This window comes from Labeo rohita, chromosome 6 (assembly GCF_022985175.1).
Source record: "Labeo rohita strain BAU-BD-2019 chromosome 6, IGBB_LRoh.1.0, whole genome shotgun sequence".
NCBI lineage: Eukaryota > Metazoa > Chordata > Actinopteri > Cypriniformes > Cyprinidae > Labeo > Labeo rohita.
In genome coordinates this window covers 25,678,262-25,701,094 of record NC_066874.1, presented here as the reverse complement: position 1 = coordinate 25,701,094, position 22,833 = coordinate 25,678,262, and the positions used below count along the sequence as shown (strand labels likewise).

The window sequence follows — 22,833 nt, the reverse complement described above, 5'->3', positions numbered from 1 at the left end:
CAAAATTTTGTCAGTGTTCGTACCTCAACATAACTACAATTTTTACACGCCTTCCTGAACGGACACACTGATTTTCTACAGCCAAATAATTAATCAACCATTAACAGATGTTTAGAGAGGATATGAATAATCCTGTGATGCAAAAAAAAATATTATGTCATATAATCTAGCTACAAATTATGTAGACAATAGTCCATACCGTACAACGTTCCAAGTTCATTTAGCAATTCATTCGCAATAGTATCCGATTGTCAACATTAAACAACATATTTTCACATAGGACGAGGGTTGTGGATGGAAACGACTGTAAGGAATAGCATGCAATAAGGAGTGATTAGGAGTATCACCTTGTCGCCAAATAATGTCGATTTTTTGGTAACAGTCAAGAGAATAATCCTGCCCGCTTTTCCACCGGATTCTCAGATCAATAGGTCCTCGCGTCAAGAACTAAATGTTCTAGTTCACAAGTGGCACGTGTAGAGGAGACTCTGTTGACTGACTCATCGGCGCAACGGAGGTAAGAAGTGGTACTGAACTTGATAAACCTGGTCTTGCGCACACGCGTCGTCTGCTTTTAGCCTGCAGCTTAAGTACATTTAATACAAACGTCTGGGAAGTGGAATTAACATGGCATGTGTCAGTGTCTTTATTCGCCTGAATGCACGGACCTGCTTTTTGGCAAAAGAAAAAGCGAGAGGTAATGGTCTGTTATAAGCTTCTATATACCAGCATTCTAAGGAACCACATGTATTTGTCGCCAATAACAGGAAATTGTAGGCTATAACTCAGAAACGCGATGTGTTTCATTGAGAGTGTGGATAAAAAAAAAGAACTGGTAAAAAAATGCATGTCCTAACGGAAGTAGTGTCGAGTTGTTAAAAAAAAAATTGACATTTTATGCATGCGGTTCTTTTTTTATTATTTTTTTGTTACTTTGATTCCATGTGAATTAAATTATGCATCTTTTGACGTTGTCATGACAACGTGTCTTGTCTTCTTAGTGCGAGTCGTACAGGTGACTATACAGCCTAAAAGAAGGGTTCAGGAACTAAAAAATCCCATTAATTTTCTATATAAACTTACAGCTTTTTAATCTAACCATATAAACAGACTTACCATAAACTGGGAGATTAAGCATTGATACATCTTTGTGTAGAAGGCACTAATGTGATTTCAACTTTATTTAAAATGTTTATTTGCTTTTGTTTATATTTCCAGTGAATAACTGTATAACACATAATTCACAAATGTGTTGTTATTGAAATAGAAATACAATTAGTGGCAAAAGAGCTCAACAGTGACAACCCACTCCCATAAAGCACTGCAAACTCTCAAACTACGCAAACTGCCTTCTATTTTTACAAAATAATAATACGAAACAGATGCTATTTGACGTTTTAGATATCATTCATCATGATGAATGGTAGTGGTGTCCAGAGCTTTAAAATAACATAGATGTTTTGTGCTTTTAGTTACAATTTTCAGTACATTTTGCCAGTTCAGTTTAGAAATTAGTCAAAACACAGATTTGTCACAGTTGATACTGCTTCTGGTTCAGTTGTCACAAAGGAAATCGAAGGCCAAGTACATGCATTGCATTGTAGGATACAGTAATTTTGCACCATGTGCTTTATTGTATTGCAAATTTTGGTAAATGTCATCTGGGTATTCAATGAATGTAAAAGTGCTACTCTGCAAACGATGCATAAAAATATTAGGATTACTACTACTAATCAAAAAAAATTGAATGTTTTTAAAAGAAAAGTCTCTAATGCATACCAAACCTTTATTTGCTCAAAAATAAAGTAAAAAGACTGTTCTTATGAATTTAAATTAAATTTTGCAATATTACTGTTTTACTGTATTTTTTTATAAATTCTCTTTGGTGAGCATGAATGAATTACTAAAAAAAGCTTAATTATTTCAAAATTTTGCTAAGATAGACTGCAACCTCCATCTTAAAAAATCCTATTCTCCAAAGATATGTCAGAAAACCAAAACCAAACAACTGTCTGGCAAAAAGCAGCTCAAAGTCATCTGACTGGCTAGGCAATAGCTTCAGACGGTCATATTGTTGTTGTTTTTTAACAGGGGACATCTCAGGACACCTTTTCCAGTGATCTGCCAGGTAGTAGGGACATTGCAGCATGCTAAACAATCTCTTACATAATTTTTAATAGGAAAAAAATAGGATTTCCAGGAACCAAGAACAAGCAAGTCAGCACTTGCTGTTTTGCACTATAGGCTAAATACAGTATTTATAAACAAATCAGATGAGAAAAATCACAATTGTATGTAATATCTGAACAGTCTATCAATGTAAGTCAAAATGCAATCTTAAATCTGTTAAAATGTTTTCACAAAGATTTATAAAAGTTAACCTGAGCTGTCACCTACAATACAGGTTTATTTTTTAAACTAGACTAGTAAGATAACTTTTAACACACATTAGAATTCCTATAATTATATCTTATGTCTTTTTTGAGTGCCACTAAAATGTATATATGTAATATAATATCATCTAATTGTAAGATGTATGAACTTTGCAGTAATTGTATTAAAATATACTTTCCATTAAGTCCATGTAATTTAGTATCACTGTCACTTCATTGTGTGTGAGTCTAAGTAACTTATCAACATTTCGATTAAGCCACACAAACCACAAAATGTGTGTGTGCTTCAGTGGGTATGTATATCTTGCTTTTATGGAGAGTGAGAGGGCGGGTTCATGGGAGGCTAACCAGTCATCAGGAAGCAAAACAGAACAGAATGTGCAGTACTAATCTGGGCGGAAAAAAAACATTCTGTGCCGTGTGTGGTAACACAAACTCACATTGTCTTGCATACAAATAGCCTACACATGAAACATAAAAATGAGGAAGATACATATATTGGTTTCTTGAGAGGATGCTCTTTTTGTTTAGACATTACTTAAGAAACAAGCAATAAATATAAATGACGAAACACCAGAAGACTTGGAGTAATAAGGGTGAGGTAGATGTAAACATACCATGCATACTGTTCTGCCCAGTGAGACAAAAATAAAACCAGTCAATGTAATGCTCTTTATTTAAATACGAGGCAACTGTTACATAACTCCCCGGGTATTTGCTTAATCCAAAACAAAGGCTGAACTATTGCCCCCAAGACTAAGCCTAAATGAGTTGTTGAGGGTCTGACACCTCTATGACCCCTTATTTTGCTAATCAAATGGGTTATAATGTCTGTTGCAGACATTACATCTCATGTCATGAAAAGTAACATACAAAATAATGTTAATAATTTCCTTTGAATTTTTAGCAAATAATATATTTGTATTTTATTCTATAGTTTTTATTTATTTATATTGTTTCCAAAACAATATTTGTGATGATTTTGATATACATTGTACATGTAAAATATTAGGCCTACAGAAAATAAAAAATAAAAATACGTAACAAGCACATATCTACACGTAAAAACTTTAACACACGACCCATGAATTAAAATATATAATTAATTTGTTAATGTTAACAACTATTGAAAACAGTGTTGAGTATTCTGCAAAGCAGATCTGAGATAGAAGACAAAGTAAACTCATTGTACAAGGAACGAAAAGGTTAAGTTGCGTTATTTATAATTGTGCTGAATCTATCCGTAAAAAATATTCTTTAGACACTAAGATGTGAACTATTAAAATACTTGCAGCTTTCATGGATCGTTGTCTCAGGTGTGTAATGGCGGTTTCTGAGCAGAAACACACTTCCGATATTTTTAGGCGTGAGAGCTTTTCTTTCGACGTCCGTGTTGTTGATGGTAACCGGAAGTGCTTTACATTTAGATTTGCTCGTAAGGCCCTGCGGTCGCTATTAGCGCGTTAGCATCGCTGTGTTTAGCTGCATTGGTGCGTTTTCGATTTCGCAAACGCAAATAAAGCAGATTTAACGGTAAGAAAAATAAACCTCCGTAATTTAATATACGTGTAATGTGCATGTTACTTTAAATGCTGTCGAATTTGCAAGTTTAAATCAATTTGATATGCCTGTTCTTGCTCGGTCTAGTAATTAGGCCTGTAAACGTTCAACTTAGCTTGTTAGCTTGGTACTTATATTTGGTGAGTAACAATTCAGCTCGCGTTAAGTTTAATTAGACTTTGAATGTTAAACATTGGTGCATTATACAAAGTTTAACTGTCGTTTGTATGTTTGTATTGTTGCTATAAAGCTGGGTTAAATGAGCTTTGTAACTCCTTTGAGTAATCCAGTGTTGCATGCTAGTGTTTTCATTGTTTGCAAAGTCCATTTTCAGCCTCCTTAGTAACAGTTTTGATCGTTACATTTGCATCTTTTAAACGTTACACAACTGATAGGCGTCTATCGTTTAGTTTATTTGCCTAGTCACAGTCTCTGTGCTAATGTGCTAAAATTTTTTGCAGCTTTTTAGGTGTGCATTTGAGTTTGAGATTGGTGAAGACATGGGAGGTAAGTCTTTATTCCAGTCTTCTAGCTAGGATCCATTTTAGTGTTGTATATTTATGATAGTTGTATATTTGAAACTATACTGTTTTTACTCTTTTAGACCCTTCCCTAAGCCGGGACTGCCCACTGGATTGTAAGGTCTATGTTGGTAATTTGGGCAACAGTGGTAACAAAACTGAACTGGAGAGAGCATTTGGCTATTATGGTCCCCTGAGGAGCGTATGGGTGGCAAGAAATCCTCCCGGCTTTGCTTTTGTGGAGTTTGAGGACCCCAGAGATGCAACCGATGCTGTGAGAGAGCTTGATGGAAGGTAAGAACATCCATTTAAATTCAGTCCTCTGAAACAGCCATTGTCCTGCAGATTAGATTATCCTGATTAAGGAAAGGATTGCAGAATTGCATCTTGTGTGTTTGATGGAAGGTATCCAAATAATGTCCATAGCTGTATCAGGGTGATTATTGTAAACTAAGGTCATTTCGTTTAATTAAAAAAAGCACAATTTCATCTAGTTGCAAATGCAACAGCTTTTTAGTGTCATAAAAGAGGTAGGATAGATATACAACATCTAAAAATACAGAACAGTGATAGTTACTTGAAATGAAATGAGTTACTCAATTTATTTTCATTACTTGAAGTAAAATTAAAAAAAAGAAATGAAATAAAATGAAATCTAAAAAAAAAAGTAAACTGATTTCAGCTAATTGCTAAGGCACAATTTCTCATTCATTCAGTTTAAACACTAAATAATTAACAAAAAAAAGTAGGCATTTTTAAATAATCAAAAACTAATAAAATGGCAAAACACAAATTAATGAAAATGTAGGAAATTAAAATAAAAAACAGAAAATATACACTACCAGCCAGTTTTTTTGAACAGGATGATTTTTACAGTTTTTAAACAAGTTTCTTCTGTTCACCAAGCCTGCATTTATTTAATCCAAAGTACAGCAAAAACAGTAACATTTTGAAATAGTTTTACTATTTAAAATAACTGCTTTCTATTTTAATATATTTTAAAAAGTAATTTATTCCTGTGGTTTTAAAACAGAATTTTTAGCATCATTACTCCAGTCACATTTAATAAACATGTATTATTATGATGTTGTAAATGGCCGAGAAGAATTTTTTTTTTTTTTTTTTTCAGGTTTCTTTTATAACTTTATAAATGTCTTTATCATCGCTTTTGATCAATTTAAAGCATCCTAGCTAAATAAAAGTATTCATTTCTATAATAAAAATAATTATACTGACTCCAAGATTTTGAATGGTATAATGTTACAAAAGCTTTTTATTTCAGATATTTCAGATCTTTTGATACACAACTGTTTTAAATATTGATGATAAAAAATGTTTCTTGAACAGCAAAGCAGCATATTGATATGATTTCTGAAGGATCATATGACACTGAAGTAATGAAGTAATATGCTGAAAATGTAATTTTGATCACAGGAATAAATTACATTTTAAAATGCATTCAAATAGAAAGCTGTTATTTCAAATAGCAAAAATGTTTCAAAATTGTACTGTTTTTGCTATACTTTGAATCAAAAAATGCAGGCTTGGTGAGCAGAAGAGACTTCTTTAAAAAAAAAAAAATTTTTTCCTCAAAAACCTTCCTCAAAAACTTTTGACTGGTAGCGTAAAATTAAAATATAATTCAAAGTATTAACAAGCTGTAATGGTATATTAATGATGCTAAAATAACACTAGGGTTGAATATGCTATTTAAAACATCAACAACAGCATTTGTTACTTTGTTTACTCACTGGTTGTACTGTATGTTCTAGAAATGTGATATGCTCTTTCTGTAAACTGTTATTATAACCCCATGTTTGTCTGCCTCAGAACACTGTGTGGTTGTCGAGTGCGCGTTGAAATGTCCAGTGGTGAGAAGCGGTCAAGATATCGAGGACCACCCCCTTCTTGGAATCGTCGGCCACGTGATGATTATAGACGGCGCAGTCCACCCGCTAGACGCCGGTATGGTTTCTTTTTCTGCTCTGAAACGAGACTAGACGTCTTAAAAACCCTTTCACCGCAAGCTTAGTTATGGGCAGAATGATGAGCCTAGGTGTGGAGACTGACAAAACCAGCATCTTTTCATAAATTCGGCCAAGCTGTTCGAAACCTTCCCCTTGCACTGATCAGTTTGCAGCTTTTGGATTGGTTAACCAACGAGTGCATTGAGTTTTTGCTCATGAACTTGAATTGTAGTTACAGATTTCCAAAGAATCTTCTCATTGTTTGGGTTTTATGTCATTTTTCTATTTATATTAATGAAGCTGACCACCCCACCCCCCCCTTTCAGAGACATCACCAAGCCTCTACTCATCTACCTCTGAGTCAGTCAACTAGCCCTCTTTCAGCATCATGTGACCAGCGTACACCAATCAGCTCACATGATCCAAGCATGGCCACCAGCCCATTGGTTCCTGAGCATGCCTCTCTCAGGCTCCTTCACCTCCTCCAACGTTAACCTGATCGGCAAAACCAACCACGCCACACTTACAACCAATCAACGGGTCTTATGCCCCTCCCCAAATGTCTACATGACAACATATCCTCAGCAGTCCTCATCTAACTGACATCTTCAGCCACCTACTGTTGTATAGCTGTTAACATCTAGCAACCATCTGGCAAAATCTCCCCGCAAATTACGCCCTCCTGACCAGCACTCAGCTTCACTGCATCATAACTAGCTTGTTGAAAACAAAATAGTAAGTTAATGCCTTTTCCTCCCGCTTAATGACATATGATTTTTCTTTATTTGGTGGTTTTGAGGTATAACTTTTTTCGTTATGTTAATATATGTATAAGACCATATCCAAAGATTTTTTTTTTTTTTTTTCATTTACATCCCTCTGTGTTTCAGTAGATTTCATACTGAAACATTTTTGATCAACGCACAAGGTTTGCCAAATGAATCTGGAACAGGCACTTTGATAGATAGTAGTTTTGAAAAAACAAATTTGCCCATACTGGGCTTCATAAGAAGGCTGATTGGAATCTACCACAAAAAATGACTCTTGTGTGATGCTTTTGGCCATATTGACCCCTGACTTCTCAGTATTTCTTGCATCTGCATATAGGTCACCTAGGAGGCGGAGCTTTAGTCGTAGTCGGAGCAGGTGAGTTGTTTAAATGTTTTTATAACCCTTCTGCAACTAATGTCAACACCATAACCACGTATGCATTATGACTTCTTATGGATATATCCTGTAACTTTCTCTTATCTTGCAGCTCCTTAGCAATGAGGTAACTTTAACACATTCATCCGTGTTTACTTGGCTTTTATAGGTCCCTTTCCAGAGAGAGGAGAAGAGAGAGGTCTTTGTCTCGCGATAGAAACTATAAACCTTCAAGGTCTTTCTCAAGATCACGCAGGTAGGTTTATGCTTGTGAGTAGTTGTGTAGTTGCACAGCTGAAATATTTACGGTAATGCTTACATTGTCTATTTTTTTTTTTTTCAGTCGTTCACGTTCCAATGGTCGGAAGTGAGAAATGTTGAAGACCAACCTTGTTAGAGAAAGCATGTCTGTGCGCTCCTCAACAGATTAGGATGAATGGAAACAGTGATGGATTTTTTTTTTTTTTTTTTTTGCCCCCTAAAGTCTTTTTAAAATGTTTCTTCCCCATAGTGTTCTGAGTATTCTTTTTTACTTAAGATGTCTGTGCTTAATGGGTAGCAATGGTTTCATCCTGCCTGAATGGCTGAATGTAATTTTATGCTCTTTGGGCAGTGAAAAGTTCTGAATGGAATTCATGTCTGACTTAGATGGTCATTTGAAACCAATTTTGTATGCGTTTTTGTTTGTACTTCCATTAAAAGAAGTTCCTTATGAATTCACTGTATGACTTTTCTGTACAATTCACACTGATCAGCTGTTCAAATGTTACTATAAAGCTCACTTTATTATCAAATGTATTAATATTAGGTATCATGAACTAGCAATTATGATATAGGTTATGATTATTTCTTCATGTACTAATGCATTATTTGAAGTGTATTGTTAACAAACATGAATTAGTAATGAACAATAGATTTATGAATTAACTAACCTATAATGCTGCAAGTCATCATGGTGTGTGTTAAAAAATGTTAAACCTTATTGTAAAGGCTTTTTTGAAGAAATGCATTTCAAGGTAAAAAATAAAATAAAATGTTGTTTACTATGAACCTATTTTGGTTCATTTGACTCGATCAAAGTATGCATTTTATCTTTTAGATTGTGTCTTAGGCTATTCTGTTGCATTAGTAAGCTTTAAAATGTGCACTAAAGAGTCAGCAGAGGGCTGTGCTGTCTTAGACATGCTTGCAAAATGAGAATGCATGATATTGCAAAAAAGTTTTTTGTTTTTTTTTATAAAAACAAGCGAATAATTATTTTTACTCACAGTCTGAACATGAACTTTTGAGACTGTGTTGTCAAAACTTTGTAAAGAGAAAAATGTTTCTTGTTCACACATTAAGAACGATCGACTTTTTTCATTAAACATATACTTCAAGTTCACACTTATCATGCGATGCAATTTGTGTCAGCAACACAGGAAGTTGAGGGTAGCAGCGAAAAGGAAGCTGCATGAACTCATCCTCCTTCAAAAGTGAAACACAGGCAATTAAAACGCGTAAAGCGTTGTGCACTGCTAATACACCCAGGACTGCAAAGTGGATGGATCCCTGAAAGGGGCACCGGAAGGTAACATCAGTTTATCGTGGTACTTTCCTAGTGCCGTAAGCTGCAGTGGGCACGTCTTATATTTACCCTGTCATTTTGCATTTTGAAGTTTCACATGCAAATTAAGTGGTTTTAAACTCAGTTTATTCACAATTTTTGATCATTTAGTCTCGTTATTTAGCTGTGCGGAATGTCTTGTTTTCACATTGTGTGCGTCTGACCAAAGACTTTGTCGTACACTCGTTTTGGTGTTTTTCTGATAATGTCATGACAGAAACTCCATCCGTCCAACAACATATTTAAAATAGTAGACTGAAGCACACTGTCTAAACGGGAGACGTAGTGTATACTGGTATGATGACGAATGAAATATGTGATGGCAAGTGTCATGTTGTTTTTGATAAACACATTTGTTAAATGGAAAATATAACTCTTGACATTGTATCTATCTAGTATATTAACATAAAACAGCTTGTTCGGGTGTTCTGATTTTCACTGTCATTATGTATCATCATAAGCAAAAGGCTACAGTGGAATCAATGATTTGAGAGCACATGCGTGACAGTTAGTATGAGTCATATACATGTGTCACATCACTGATGCTCAGCGGTTTCATTTTTTATCATGTTCTTAAGTGTTAAAGATGTTTAGAAATGACTTATCCCCATTGTCTGTCTCATGAACTTATGAACAGCCATGTCAGGCAGAAAATCCAAGAAGAACCAGAGACTTGGTTCCTCCCGACGAGGTCCTAAAGGTCTTAACAGAAATACCGAGAAAGATGATGATGATGGGTTTCAGCAGATTGCGGAGTCTGAGGATGGGCGAAATGAATTTCACACCAGCACTGATTACCATTCAACCCAGTTTGATCATGCACCAACCTCAAGCATTGATCAACAAACATCTCTGTTAGAAAGTCTTCCACATGCAGGGGGTCACAAGGATTCACTCATGGAGACTGAACTGCCAGAACGGAAAAGAAAAATGGGATCGACTCGCAAGAGTGCTGGTAGGTTTAAAGTTGAGAGAAATCTTGATGAAGTGAGGACCACTGAAGAGTTGGAGGAAGAATATGTAACTCGACCAAACACATCAACCACTGAAGAAGAACAATCAAGGCCAATGAGTTTTCCTTCTGATTTATCCAATTCAGGATTGGGAAAGGAGCCTGGAACAGCTCTTACGTTTGTGGTTTCAGAAAATGAAGAAAAAGATGCAGCCCACCGTCAAGAAATAACTTCTTATTCCCATGCGGTAGTAAGTGATATGCCTACAGACGAGGCAATGGGGACATCTGTCCATTCTTTTGCAGTCACAGCTGAAAGTGATTTGTTTGATGAACCAAAAACACTTTGTCTGCAAGAAATCCCAACAGCCAGTACCTCTGGACAAAAAAAAAAGATGGGCTCAACCCGCAGACCTCTCGGAGGGAAAAACAGTGTGCAAGAACATTCAAGAAACATGACAGAGAATGAAAGGAAAGCAGAAGTCATGGGCGAAGCAAACTTGAAAATGTCAGAAGAGATGGTGCAAGAATGGAATGATGTGGCAAGAGATGATCCATCATCCCACACAGATTCAGCGTTGGTTTCAAATCAGAATTTACTAGCGGAGAGAGCCGAGCTGAAAGAGACTGATATTTCAGCTGGAACTGAAACTATGAACCAAACAGTTGCTTCTCCTCTAGTAGTTTCAGAAAAGCCCCTACCTGAAACATCTCACCACTATGGGACTCCATTACTCAATGAGGAATTGGATTTTAAGTTTGGTTCACACACTGAGGATTTTGATGTTCTAAACAAAGATGCAGGAAGTGATAACAGTTATGTGCTTGATACAAGAAAAGATACTAACACATCTTACCACTTTAGAGATGTAAACACAGAAACCAAGGAGGAGGTTCTAAAGCAGAAAGGGGAACTATCTATAAATGATCAAATGAGTAGTTTATTACCAAAACAGGATACACAATTAGAGGAACTTGCTTTACATGATCAAGAATCTTCGTTAAGCCAACACGATCTAGATAATAACTGCAATTCTTCTATGCCTCAACTTATAGTGGGAGGAAGTAGAAGTTTTGATGTGCATCTGTCTAATATTAGCCATGATGAGCCCACAACAACCGATATACCACATGAGATTAGTGATGCTGTTGTAGAAAAGGAACAAGGAAATAATCTTTGTAATGTTGCTGCAGTAGCATGTGATACTCTGACTGACTTAAAGTCTATTACGGAAGAAGATGAAGATCCCCAAATTTTAGCAACGAGAGAAAATGAGAATATGAGTGATGAAAGAGGATCTGAAACAGAAAATGCATTTGAAATGACAGGCCAGGATGATGCAAGAGATCACAGTGTAACACAAATAATAATGGATGTAAGAGATAATGAAAAAGATGGAGAAACAATCACAGAGACCATTTGGATTTCACACCAGACAGCGTCTGAAGTTTCAGCTGAAAAAGAGGAAAAATGTAGAGAACAAGTGCAATATTCATCGAATATATCTCAAACACACAGTCCACCACAAGATGATGCTGGGAAGATGCCAGAAAATGATGAGGTTACAAATGACAAAAAAGAGACTGAGAGTACTGCATCTGATGATGTGACCTCAAAGTCAGAGGAAATGTTTAGTTTTGAAGACTCAGCAACAGATACAGGATCTCACACATACCAACTGTTCACGCAATCTCCTTATAAAGAAAGCTATGACTTACATGAACGTGTGAGTGAGAAAAGTGAAAAGAAAGAAATATTTTTCAGTGTAGAAGCAGAGAATGCATCTTTTGATAGAGGTGATATGAGAAGTGAAGGAACAGAAGGAATTAAGGAGATGGATGCAGCACCTGTTGTGATATTAGATGTGGACACTAAAGATAGTGAATCAGAAAACCCAGAGCAAAACAGAGCATTAACAGAGGAGCAAACTGATACATCCTCTGATACAAAACTGCAAGTGTCACAGGTATTGGATAATGTTTCTACTGTGATTGATTCGGGTCTCCTTTTCCATGATGTTATCGATGTAAGTTCAGGGGAGAGAGAGAGAGTTCCTGAGAAAAGTGATATCAGCTCTTTCATTCCTCACGATTCTCAAGATTTTTACAAGCCTACAACATGTCATCCAGAGTCCCAAGAAAATACTGGAGATCCTGAAAGAGTAGCAGTAGGGGGAGACACAGACCTACATTTAGATATTGAAGCACAGAACAAAACATTTGACTTAACCAGTGAAGCAGAAGGAACAGAAAAGAACATGCAAGATGCTAGTGTTTTAGCGAGAGAAGTTGAAGTTATTGCAGATACAGTTACAGTGGAGAGTAATATGACTGCTGAATTAGATTTTCTTCAAACTTCTCCTGATGTACACGTGGAAGCATTAAATTTATCTGAAAAAGCTGAGAAAGAAGTTTCAGGAGAAACAGACACAATTCTTAAGCAAAGTGACATCAACATCATTCCTGAAGATTCTCATGGAGAGGAGTCACACTCAAAATCAAGTCCAGTTATTCACAAGAGAAAAATGGGCTCAACTCGTAGACCTCTCAAAGGGAATAAAGGACGAAGAAAAGAAATGGAACATCATGATGAAAATGAGACACTTGACAGTGAAGGAATGATCAATATAGAGAAAGAAACCTTTAGTTTGGAGGATGAACCCAGTCCAGATGAATCTACATTACAAAGTTTAAAAGATGAAGTTAAAGAACAGGAGGTGGAAATAAGTGAGGAGAATGATGTTGGTCCTGTTGAAGAGTCTGAATCTGCTCTCCTGCAGTCATCATGTAGTTCAGATTTAGTGTCTGAGGAATCCACTACAATAAGTATCTGTCACGTCACAGAATCACAAGACCTCACAAAAATGAACGAAGAGTCCCAGGAAAATCCTGGAGATGTTGAAAGAGTGCAAGCAGACCTACAATCAAAAATTGACTTACAAAATGAAACATTTGACATAACAACCAGTGAAGTAGAAGGAACAGAAGAGAACATCCAAGATGTTAGTGTTACGTTAGTCAGAGAAGTTGAAGTTATTGGAGATACAGTTACAGTAGAGAGTAATTTGACTACTGAGTCAGATTTTCTTCAAATTTCTCCTGATGCACATGTGGAAGCATTGAAAGTATCTGAAAATGCTGTAAAAGAAGTTTCAGGAGAAACAGACACAATTCTTGAACACAGTCACATTAGCATCATTCCTGCAGATTCTCATGGAGAAGAGACACACTCAAAATCAAGTCCAAAAGTTCACAAGAGAAAAATGGGCTCAACTCGTAGACCTCTCAGAGGGAAAAAGGACAAAGACAAGAACATGATGAAAAAGAAATCTGCAGTTTAGGGGATGAACCCAGTCCAGATGAATCTACATTACAAAGCTCAAAAGATGAAGTTAAAGAACAGGAGGTGGAAATAAGTGAGGAGAATGATGTTGGTCCTGTTGAAGGGTTTGAATCTGCTCTCCTGCAGTCATCATGTATTTCAGATTTAGTGACTGAGGAGTCCACTGCAATAAGTATCTGTCATGTCACAGAATCACAAACCCTCATAAAGATGAATGAAGAATCCCAGGAAAATGCTGGAGCTGCTGAAAGAGTGCCAGCAGAGGAAGAGAAAGACTTACAATTGAAAATCGAATCACAGAACAAAACGTTTGACTTAACAACCAGTGAAGCAGAAGAAACAGAAAAGAACATCCAAGATGTTAGTGTTACGTTAGTCAGAGAAGTTGAAGTTATTGGAGATACAGTTACAGTGGAGAATAATATGACTACTGAGTCAGATTTTCTTCAAAGTTCTCTTGATGCACATGTGGAAGCATTGAAAGTATCTGAAAATGCTGTAAAAGAAGTTTCAGGAGAAACAGACACAATTCCTGAACAAAGTCACATCAGCATCATTCCTGAAGATTCTCACAAAGAGGAGACACACTCAAAATCAAGTCCAGTTATTCATAAGAGAAAAATGGGCTCGACTCGTAGACCTCTCAAAGGGAATAAAGGACGAAGAAAAGAAATGGAACATCATGATGAAAATGAGACACTTGACAGTGAAGGAATGATCAATATAGAGAAAGAAAAGATTGATTTGGAGGATGAACCCAGTCCAGATGAATCTACATTACGAAGCTCAAAAGATGAAGTTAAAGAACAGGAGGTGGAAATAAGTGAGAAGAATGATGTTGGTCCTGTTGAAGGGTTTGAATCTGCTCTCCTGCAGTCATCATGTATTTCAGATTTAGTGACTGAGGAATCCACTGCAATAAGTATCTGTCATGTCACAGAATCACAAACCCTCATAAAGATTAATGAAGAATCCCAGGAAAATGCTGGAGATGCTGAAAATGTGCCAGCAGAGGAAGACAAACAATTACAAATAAAAATCAACCCACAGAAACAAACGTTTGACTTAACAACCAGTGAAGCAGAAGGAACAGAAGAGAACATCCAAGACATTAGCATTACGTTAGTCAGAGAAGTTGAAGTTATTGCAGTTATTGGAGATACAGTTACAGTGGAGAGTAATATGACTACTGAATCAGATTTTCTTCAAACTTCTTCTGATGCAAACATTGAAGCATTGAAATTATCTGACAATACTGAGAAAGAAGTTTCAGGAGAAACAGACACTATTCTTGAACAAAGTGACATCAGCATCATTCCTGCAGATTCTCACAGAGAAGAGACACACTCAAAATCAAGTCCAGTTATTCACAAGAGAAAAATGGGCTCAACTCGTAGACCTCTCAAAGGGAATAAAGGACGAAGAAAAGATCATGATGAAAAAGAAATTTTGGAAGATGAACCCTGTGCAGATCTGTCTGGATATACTGCAGTGAGTATCTGTGACATTTCAGAATCACAAACCCTCACAAAAATTCATGCAGGCTCCCAGGAAAATACTGGAGATGTTGAAATAGTGCAGGCAGAGGAAGACAAAGACTTGCAATTAAAAATCGACTCACAGAACAAAACGTTTGACGTAACAACCAGTGAAGCAGAAGGAACAGAAGAGAACATCCATGATGTTAGTGTGACGTTAGTTAGAGAAGCTGAAGTTTTTGGAGATACAGTTACAGTGGAGACTAATATGCCTACTGAATCAGATGCACATATCGAAGCATTGAAAGTATTTGAAAATGCTGAGAAAGAAATTTCAAGAGAAACAGACAAAATTCCTGAACAAAGTGACATCAGCATCATTCCTAAAGATTCTCATGGAGAGGAGGCACACTCTGTAGATACACTTACATTGGAAAGTAATATGACCACTGAGTCAGATTTTCTTCAAACTTCCCCTGATGCACACATTGAAGCACTGCAAATATCTGAAAATACTGAGAAAGAGGTTTCAGGAGAAAAAGACACAATTCCAGAACAGTGTGACATCAGCATCATTCCTGCAGATTCTCACAGACAAGAGACACACTCAAAATCAAGTCCAGTTATTCACAAGAGAAAAATGGGCTCAACTCGTAGACCTCTCAGAGGGAAAAATGAACAAAGAAAAGAAATAGAACATCGTGATGAAAATGAGACATTTGAATTTGAAAGTGTGATCAATGTAGAGAAAGAAACATTTAGCTTAGAGAATGAACCCAGTACATATGAATCTACAATACAAAGCTCTGCAGATAAAGCTAAAGAACAGAAGATAGGAATACAGGAGGAGAATGATGTTGGTCCTGTTGAAGGGTCTGAATCCACTGACCCGCAGATATTATGTAGTTCAGATGTAGTGTCTGAGGAAACCACTGCAGTAAGTATCTGTCATGTCACAGAATCACAGACCATCACAAAAATGAGTGAGGAATGCCAGGAGAATGCTGGAGAAGCTGAAAGAGTGGCAGCAGAGGAAGACAAAGATATACAATTAAAAACTGACTCACAGAATAAAACATTTGACTTAACAACCAGTGAAACAGAAGAGAATGTTCAAGATGTTGGTGTGATGTTAGTCAGAGAAATTGAAGTTACTGGAGATACAGATACAGTAGAGAGTAAAATGACTGCGGAGCCTGATTTTCTTCAAACTTCTCCTGATGCAATGGAAGCAGTGAAAGTATCTGAAAATGCTGAGAAAGTAGTTTCAGGAGAAACAGACACAATTCTTGAACAAAGTCACATCAATATCATTCCTGCAGATTCTCACAGAGAAGAGACACACTCAAAATCATGTCCAGTTATTCATAAGAGAAAAATGGGCTCCACTCGTAGACCTCTCAAAGGGGAAAAAGGACAAAGAAAAGACCATGATGAAAAAGAAATCTTCATTTTGGAGGATGAACCCAATCCCAATGAATCCAGACATACTGCAGTGAGTATCTGTGACATTTCAGAATCACAAACTCTCACAAAAAATTATGCAGGATTCCAGGAAAATACTGGAGAAATAGCGCCAGCAGAGGGAGACACAGAACCACACATAGAAAACAAAACCTGTAACTTAACAGCATTTGAAGGAGAAGCAACAAAAGAGAACATCTTTGAAGCTGGTGTTGTAGGCAAAGACATTGAGTTTATTGGAGATACAGTTGTAGTGGAGAGTAATATGACTACTGAGTCAGATGATTTAATACAAAATGACACTTTCACTGAAGCAAAACTGGAAGCATTAAAAGTATCTGACAATGCTGAGCATGAAGTTCTAGAGGAAACAGATGCAACTCCCAAGCAAAGTGACACCACTATCATTTCTGAAGATACTCATGGAGAGGAGGCACACTCAAAATTGCATCCAGTTGTTCACAAGAGAAAAATGGGCTCAACTCGTAGACCTCTCAGAGGGAAAAAAGGACAAAGAGAAGAAGTAGAACATCAGGATGAAAATGAGACTCTTAACAGTGAAGGTATGATCAATGCAGAGAAAGATACCTTTAGTTTAAAGGATGAACCCAGTCCAGATGAATCTACATTACAAAGTTTAAAAGATGGAGCTAAAGAACAGATGAAAATAAGTGAGAAGAATGATGTTGGTCCTGTTGAAGAGTCTAAATCCACTGACCTGCAGTCATCATCTAGTTCAGATTTAGTGTCTGAGGAATCCACTACAATAAGTATCTGTCATGTCACAGAATCACAAACTCTCACAAAAATTAATGAAGAGTCCCAGGAAAGTACTGGAGATGTTGAAAGAGTGGCAGCAGAGGAAGACAAAGACTTGCAAATAAAAATCGACTCACAGAACAAAACGTTTGACATAACCAGTGAAGCAGAAGGAACAGAAGAGAACATCCAAGATGTTAGTATGGTGTTAGTTAGAGAAGTTGAAGTTATTGCAGATACAGTTACAGTGGAGACCAATATGACTACTACGTCAAATTTTCTTCAAACTTCTGATGCACACGACGAAGCATTTAAAGTATCTGAAAATACAGAGAAAGACGTTTCAGGAGAAACAGACACAATTCCTGAACAAAGTGACATCAGTGTCATTCCTGCAGATTCTCACAGAGAAGAGACACACTCAAAATCAAGTCCAGTTATTCATAAGAGAAAAATGGGTTCAACTCGTAGACCTCTCAAGGGAAAAACAGGAAGAAGAGAAGATCATGATGAAAAAGAAATCTTTAATTTGAAGGATGAACCCAGTATGGGTGAAGAACAGATGGAAATACGTGAGGGGAATGATGTTGGTCCTGTTGAAGGGTCTGAAATCTTCATTTTGGAGGATGAACCCAATCCAGATCAATCTGGATATACTGCAGTAAGTGATATTTCAGAATCACAAACCCTAACAAAAATGAAAACAGTGTCCCAGGAAAATACTGGAGAAATAGCACCAGCAGAGGAAGACACAGAACCACACTTAGAAAACAAAACGTTTGACTCAACAGCATTTGAAAGAGAAGCAACAGCAGAGAACATCTGTGAAGGTAGTGTTGTAGTCAGAGAAGTTGCGTTTATTGGAGATACAGTTATAGCGGAGAGTAATGACACTAAAAGTGACACAAAAGTATCTGACAATGGTGAGCGTGCAGTTTCAGAAGAAACAGATGCAACTCCCAAGCAAAGTGACACCACTATCATTCCTGAAGATACTCCTGGAGAGGAGGCACATTCAAAATTGCATCCAGTTGTTCACAAGAGAAAAATGGGCTCAACTCGTAGACCTCTCAGAGGGAAAAAAGGACAAAGAGAAGAAATAGAACATCAGGATAAAAATGAGATTCTTGATAGTGAAGGTGGGATCAATGCAGAGAAAGATACCTTTAGTTTAAAGGATGAACCCAGTCCAGATGAATCTACATTACAAAGCACAAAAGATGGAGAAAAAGAGCAGATGGAAATAAGCAAGAAGAATGATGTTGGTCCTGTTGAAGGGTCTGAATCCACTGACCTGCAGTCATCATCTAGTTCAGATTTAGTGTCTGAGGAATCCACTACAATAAGTATCTGTCACGTCACAGAATCACAAACTCTCACAAAAATTAATAAAGAGTCCCAGGAAAATACTGGAGATGTTGAAAGAATAGCAGCAGAGGAAGACAAAGACTTACAATTAAAAATCAACCTACAGAACCAAATGTTCGACTTAACAGAAGCAGAAGGAACAGAAGACTTTAGTGTGACATCAGTCAGAGAAGTTGAAGTTATTGGAGATACAGTTACAGTGGAGAATAATATGACTACCAAATCAGATTTTCCTCAAATTTCTCCTGATGCAAATGTGGAAGCATTGAAAGTATCTGAAAATGCTGAGAAAGAAGTTTCAGGAGAAACAGACACAATTCTTGAACAAAGTCACATCAGCATCATTCCTGCAGATTCTCACAGAGAAGAGACACACTCAAAATCAAGTCCAGTTGTTCCCAAGAGAAAAATGGGCTCAACTCGTAGACCTCTCAAAGGGAATAAAGGACAAAGAAAAGATCATGACGAAAAAGAAATTTTGGAGGATGAACCCAATAAGGATGAATCTAGATATACTGCAGTGAGTGAGATTTCAGAATCACAAACCCTCACAAAAATTCATGCAGGGTCCCAGGAAAATATTGGAGATTTTGAAATAGTGCCAGCAGAGGAAGACAAACACTTACAATTAAAAATCGATTCACAGAACAAAATGTTAGACATAACAACCAGTGAAGCACAAGGAACAGACGAGAACATCCATGATGTTAGTGTGACATCAGTCAGAGAAGTGGAAGTTATTGGAGATACAGTTACAGTGGACAGTAATATGACTACTGAGTCAGATTTTCTTCAGACTTCTGATGCACACGTCGAAGCATTGAAAGTACCTGAAAATACTGAGAAAGAAGTTTCAGGAGAAACAGACACTATTCCTGAACAAAGCCACATCAATATAATTCCTGCAGATTCTCACAGAGAAGAGACACACTCAAAATCATGTCCAGTTATTCATAAAAGAAAAATGGGCTCAACTCGTAGACCTCTCAAAGGGAATAAAGGACAAAGAAAAGATTGTGACGAAAAAGAAATTTTGGAGGATGAACCCAATCTAGATGAATGTAGATATACTGCAGTGAGTGACATTTCAGAATCACAAACCCTCACAAAAATTCATGCAGGGTCCCAGGAAAATATTGGAGATTTTGAAATAACACCAGCAGAGGGAGACACAGAACCATGCATAGAAAACAAAACCTTTGACTCAACAGCATTTAAAGGAGAAGCAACAGAAGAGAACATCTGTGAAGATAGTGTTCTAGGCAAAGAAATTGAGTTTATTGGAGATAAAGTTACAGTAGAGAGTAATATGACTATTAAGTTAGATTTGCTTCAAAATGACACGTCCACTGATGCAAAACCAGATGCATTGATTTCTGAAATTGCTGAGATTTCAGGAGAAACAGACACAATTCTTGAACAAAGTGGCATCAGCATCATTCCTGCAGATTCTCACAGAGAAGAGACGCACTCAAAATCAAGTCCAGTTGTTCACAAGAGAAAAATGGGCTCAACTCGTAGACCTCTCAAAGGGAATAAAGGACGAAGAAAGGATCATGATGAAAAAGAAATTTTGGAGGATGAACCCTGTGCAGATCTGTCTGGATATACTGCAGTGAGTATCTGTGACATTTCAGAATCACAAACCCTCACAAAAAATCATGCAGGGTCCCAGGAAAATACTGGAGATGCTGAAAGAGTGGAAGCAGACCTAAAATTAAAAATCGATTCACAGAACAAAACGTTTGACATAACCAGTGAAGCAGAAGGAACAGAAGAGAACATCCAAGATGTTAGTGTTACGTTAGTCAGAGAAGTGGAAGTTATTGGAGATACAGTTACAGTGGACAGTAATATGACTACTGAGTCAGATTTTCTTCAGACTTCTGATGCACACGTCGAAGCATTGAAAGTACCTGAAAATACTGAGAAAGAAGTTTCAAGAGAAACAGACACAATTCCTGAACAAAGTCACATCAATATCATTCCTGCAGATTCTCACAGAGAAGAGACACACTCAAAATCAAGTCCAGTTATTCATAAAAGAAAAATGGGCTCAACTCGTAGACCTCTCAAAGGGAATAAAGGACAAAGAAAAGATTGTGACGAAAAAGAAATTTTGGAAGATGAACCCAGTCTAGATGAATCTAGATATACTGCAGTGAGTGACATTTCAGAATCACAAACCGTCACAAAAATTCATGCAGGGTCCCAGGAAAATATTGGAGATTTTGAAATAACACCAGTAGAGGGAGACACAGAACCACACATAGAAAACAAAACCTTTGACTCAACAGCATTTAAAGGAGAAGCAACAGAAGAGAACATCTGTGAAGATAGTGTTCTAGGCAAAGAAATTGATTTTATTGGAGATACAGTTGTAGTGGAGAGTAATATGACTACTGAGTTAGATTTGCTTCAAAATGACACTTCCACTGATGCAAAACCAGAGGCATTGATTTCTGAAATTGCTGAGATTTCAGGAAAAACAGACACAATTCTCAAACAGAGTGACACCAACATAATTCCTGAAGATCCTCATGGAGAGAAGCTACACACAGAAGTGAGTTTAAATGCTCACAAGCGAAAAATGGGATCAACTCGTAGACCTCTCAGAGGGAACACAGGACAAAGAAAAGTGGGAGTTCATTTCAAGGAAAAGAATGGAGATGACGAAGGAGTATCAGAAGAGGAAGTCACAGAAACACACTCAGAAATTCAAAACCAGGATAATGTGGTTGGTCACAATGTGACACAAGACATTATGTATATAAGAGATAATGAAGATGAGGAGCAAAAGACCATGAAGACAGTGGACATGTCGGTGCTGGAGCTATGTGATGCTTTGGAACTAAAGCAAAGATCAGATGGTCCATCACAGGATGATACTGTCTCACATGAAACCCAAATTCATGTGTCATCTGATGATATTCCTCCAACAAAGGTGGTTGAAATGCATTCAGACTCCAAAAGGTCTACGCAGAAGAGAAAAATGGGATCAACTCGGAAAAGAGGGAAGAGGATGGTGAATGAAGAGGAGGTTGAAGTAGAGAAAGAGGGAGAAGCTGAAAATACAACTGATGATGGGACCACAAAGTCAGAGGAGAATTTACCTATTGAAGAAGCCATTACAGGATCGTCTGTACATCAGCAACTGTTTAGTTTATATGTTAATAAAGAAAGCCATGACATTCAGGATATTGTTAGTAAATCAGAAATCTCAGAACAAAGTGATCCAAGTTCTACCATAAATCCAGAACTACTGATAGAATCTGAATGTTCTTCAAAAACTGCTGCTGAGATGGTTTCAGACCTTCCATTGGGAGATGTTGAGACATACTTAGTTCCTAAACAAAGTGTCATTCCTAAAAAGTCTCATAGAGAAGATCAATCAGACTTGAATCCAGTTGTTCAAAAACGAAAAATGGGGTCAACACGTAGGACACTCAGAGGAAACAAAGGGCAGGGAAGACAAGGAGAACCCCAAAAGATGGATAGAGATATTGAAGAAATGACACAGGAACAGGATACAGAACCATATTTATCAACCAGTGCAAGAAAAACTGAAAGTAAATTTGATGAAGAGGTAAACAAAACTTCCTTGTTGTTGCTTCAAACTTGTTTCCTGAATCAGAAAATAAAGTGAAGGAAGTTGGTCAGAATATCCATGACCTAACTGAGGTGAGTGAGGAAAACAGCATGGAGCATACTGGAAATGACAGTAACAGTGTGAACGAGGAAATTAATCTCTTTGAGAGGACAAAGGACAAATTTGTCTTGACAGTAAGTCACGAAGATGTTCATCAGACCTTGTCTGCAGATTATCCTGATCAGCATGTTAGATCAGAGCATGAACAAATGGAAAACATACATCATTTTATTCCCACACAAGAACTAAAAAACACTCAAGATGATGTTGTTCATGAAAACAACTCTCGAAAAACACCTGCCACCCAAGAAAAGAGGCGAAAGATGGGCTCAACACGGAGAAATCCTCGAGTAATGCATGGGAGAAACATGGCCGATAATGAAGATGTACTTGGTGTGGCAGAGGACAGTCAGTCCAAGGAAGTGTCTTCAGTCAGTATCCCAGAGCTTAAATCAGAAATGTTAGATTTAAAAGTTGAAAATCTTGAACCTAGTAGACAAACAGTGCCTGAAACACCTGAAAATACCCCTCAAATATGTGATAATCAGTTAGTAGATGCTGATGTTACCAAACATCCACAGTCAGAGACTGTTTCCACTGAGAAGAGGAGAAAGATGGGCTCGACTC

General features: G+C 37.1%; 2 protein-coding genes across 10 annotated transcripts; both read left to right on the top strand.

The window, feature by feature from the left end:
• Positions 1–346: 346 nt before the first annotated feature.
• Positions 347–8,303, top strand: srsf3a (serine and arginine rich splicing factor 3a). 8 transcript variants are annotated; one of them, XR_007827916.1, is made up of 9 exons: positions 524–697; positions 2,092–2,128; positions 4,415–4,460; positions 4,558–4,768; positions 6,305–6,439; positions 6,768–7,176; positions 7,549–7,587; positions 7,757–7,843; positions 7,931–7,953. XR_007827916.1 is itself a non-coding variant. In XM_051111852.1 (8 exons), exons 3-8 carry the CDS (start codon positions 4,454–4,456, stop codon positions 7,956–7,958), a joined length of 507 nt encoding a protein of 168 aa, XP_050967809.1. In that variant the 5' UTR covers positions 440–517; positions 2,092–2,128; positions 4,415–4,453; the 3' UTR covers positions 7,959–8,303. The 8 variants fall into 8 exon arrangements, 7 of the variants coding, with proteins under 7 accessions (XP_050967808.1, XP_050967809.1, XP_050967802.1 ...); XM_051111852.1 differs by lacking the exons at positions 524–697; positions 6,768–7,176 and adding an exon at positions 440–517 and having other exon boundaries at positions 7,931–8,303; XM_051111845.1 differs by lacking the exon at positions 6,768–7,176 and having other exon boundaries at positions 7,931–8,303.
• A 472-nt stretch (positions 8,304–8,775) lies between these two features.
• Positions 8,776–22,203, top strand: LOC127166509 (uncharacterized). 2 transcript variants are annotated; one of them, XM_051111840.1, is made up of 3 exons: positions 8,776–9,157; positions 9,831–12,689; positions 14,129–22,203. In XM_051111840.1, the coding sequence occupies exons 2-3, from the start codon at positions 9,833–9,835 to the stop codon at positions 22,201–22,203; spliced, it is 10,932 nt and encodes a 3,643-aa protein (XP_050967797.1). In that variant the 5' UTR covers positions 8,776–9,157; positions 9,831–9,832. The 2 variants fall into 2 exon arrangements, with proteins under 2 accessions (XP_050967797.1, XP_050967796.1); XM_051111839.1 differs by having other exon boundaries at positions 9,831–13,427.
• Positions 22,204–22,833: the final 630 nt, after the last annotated feature.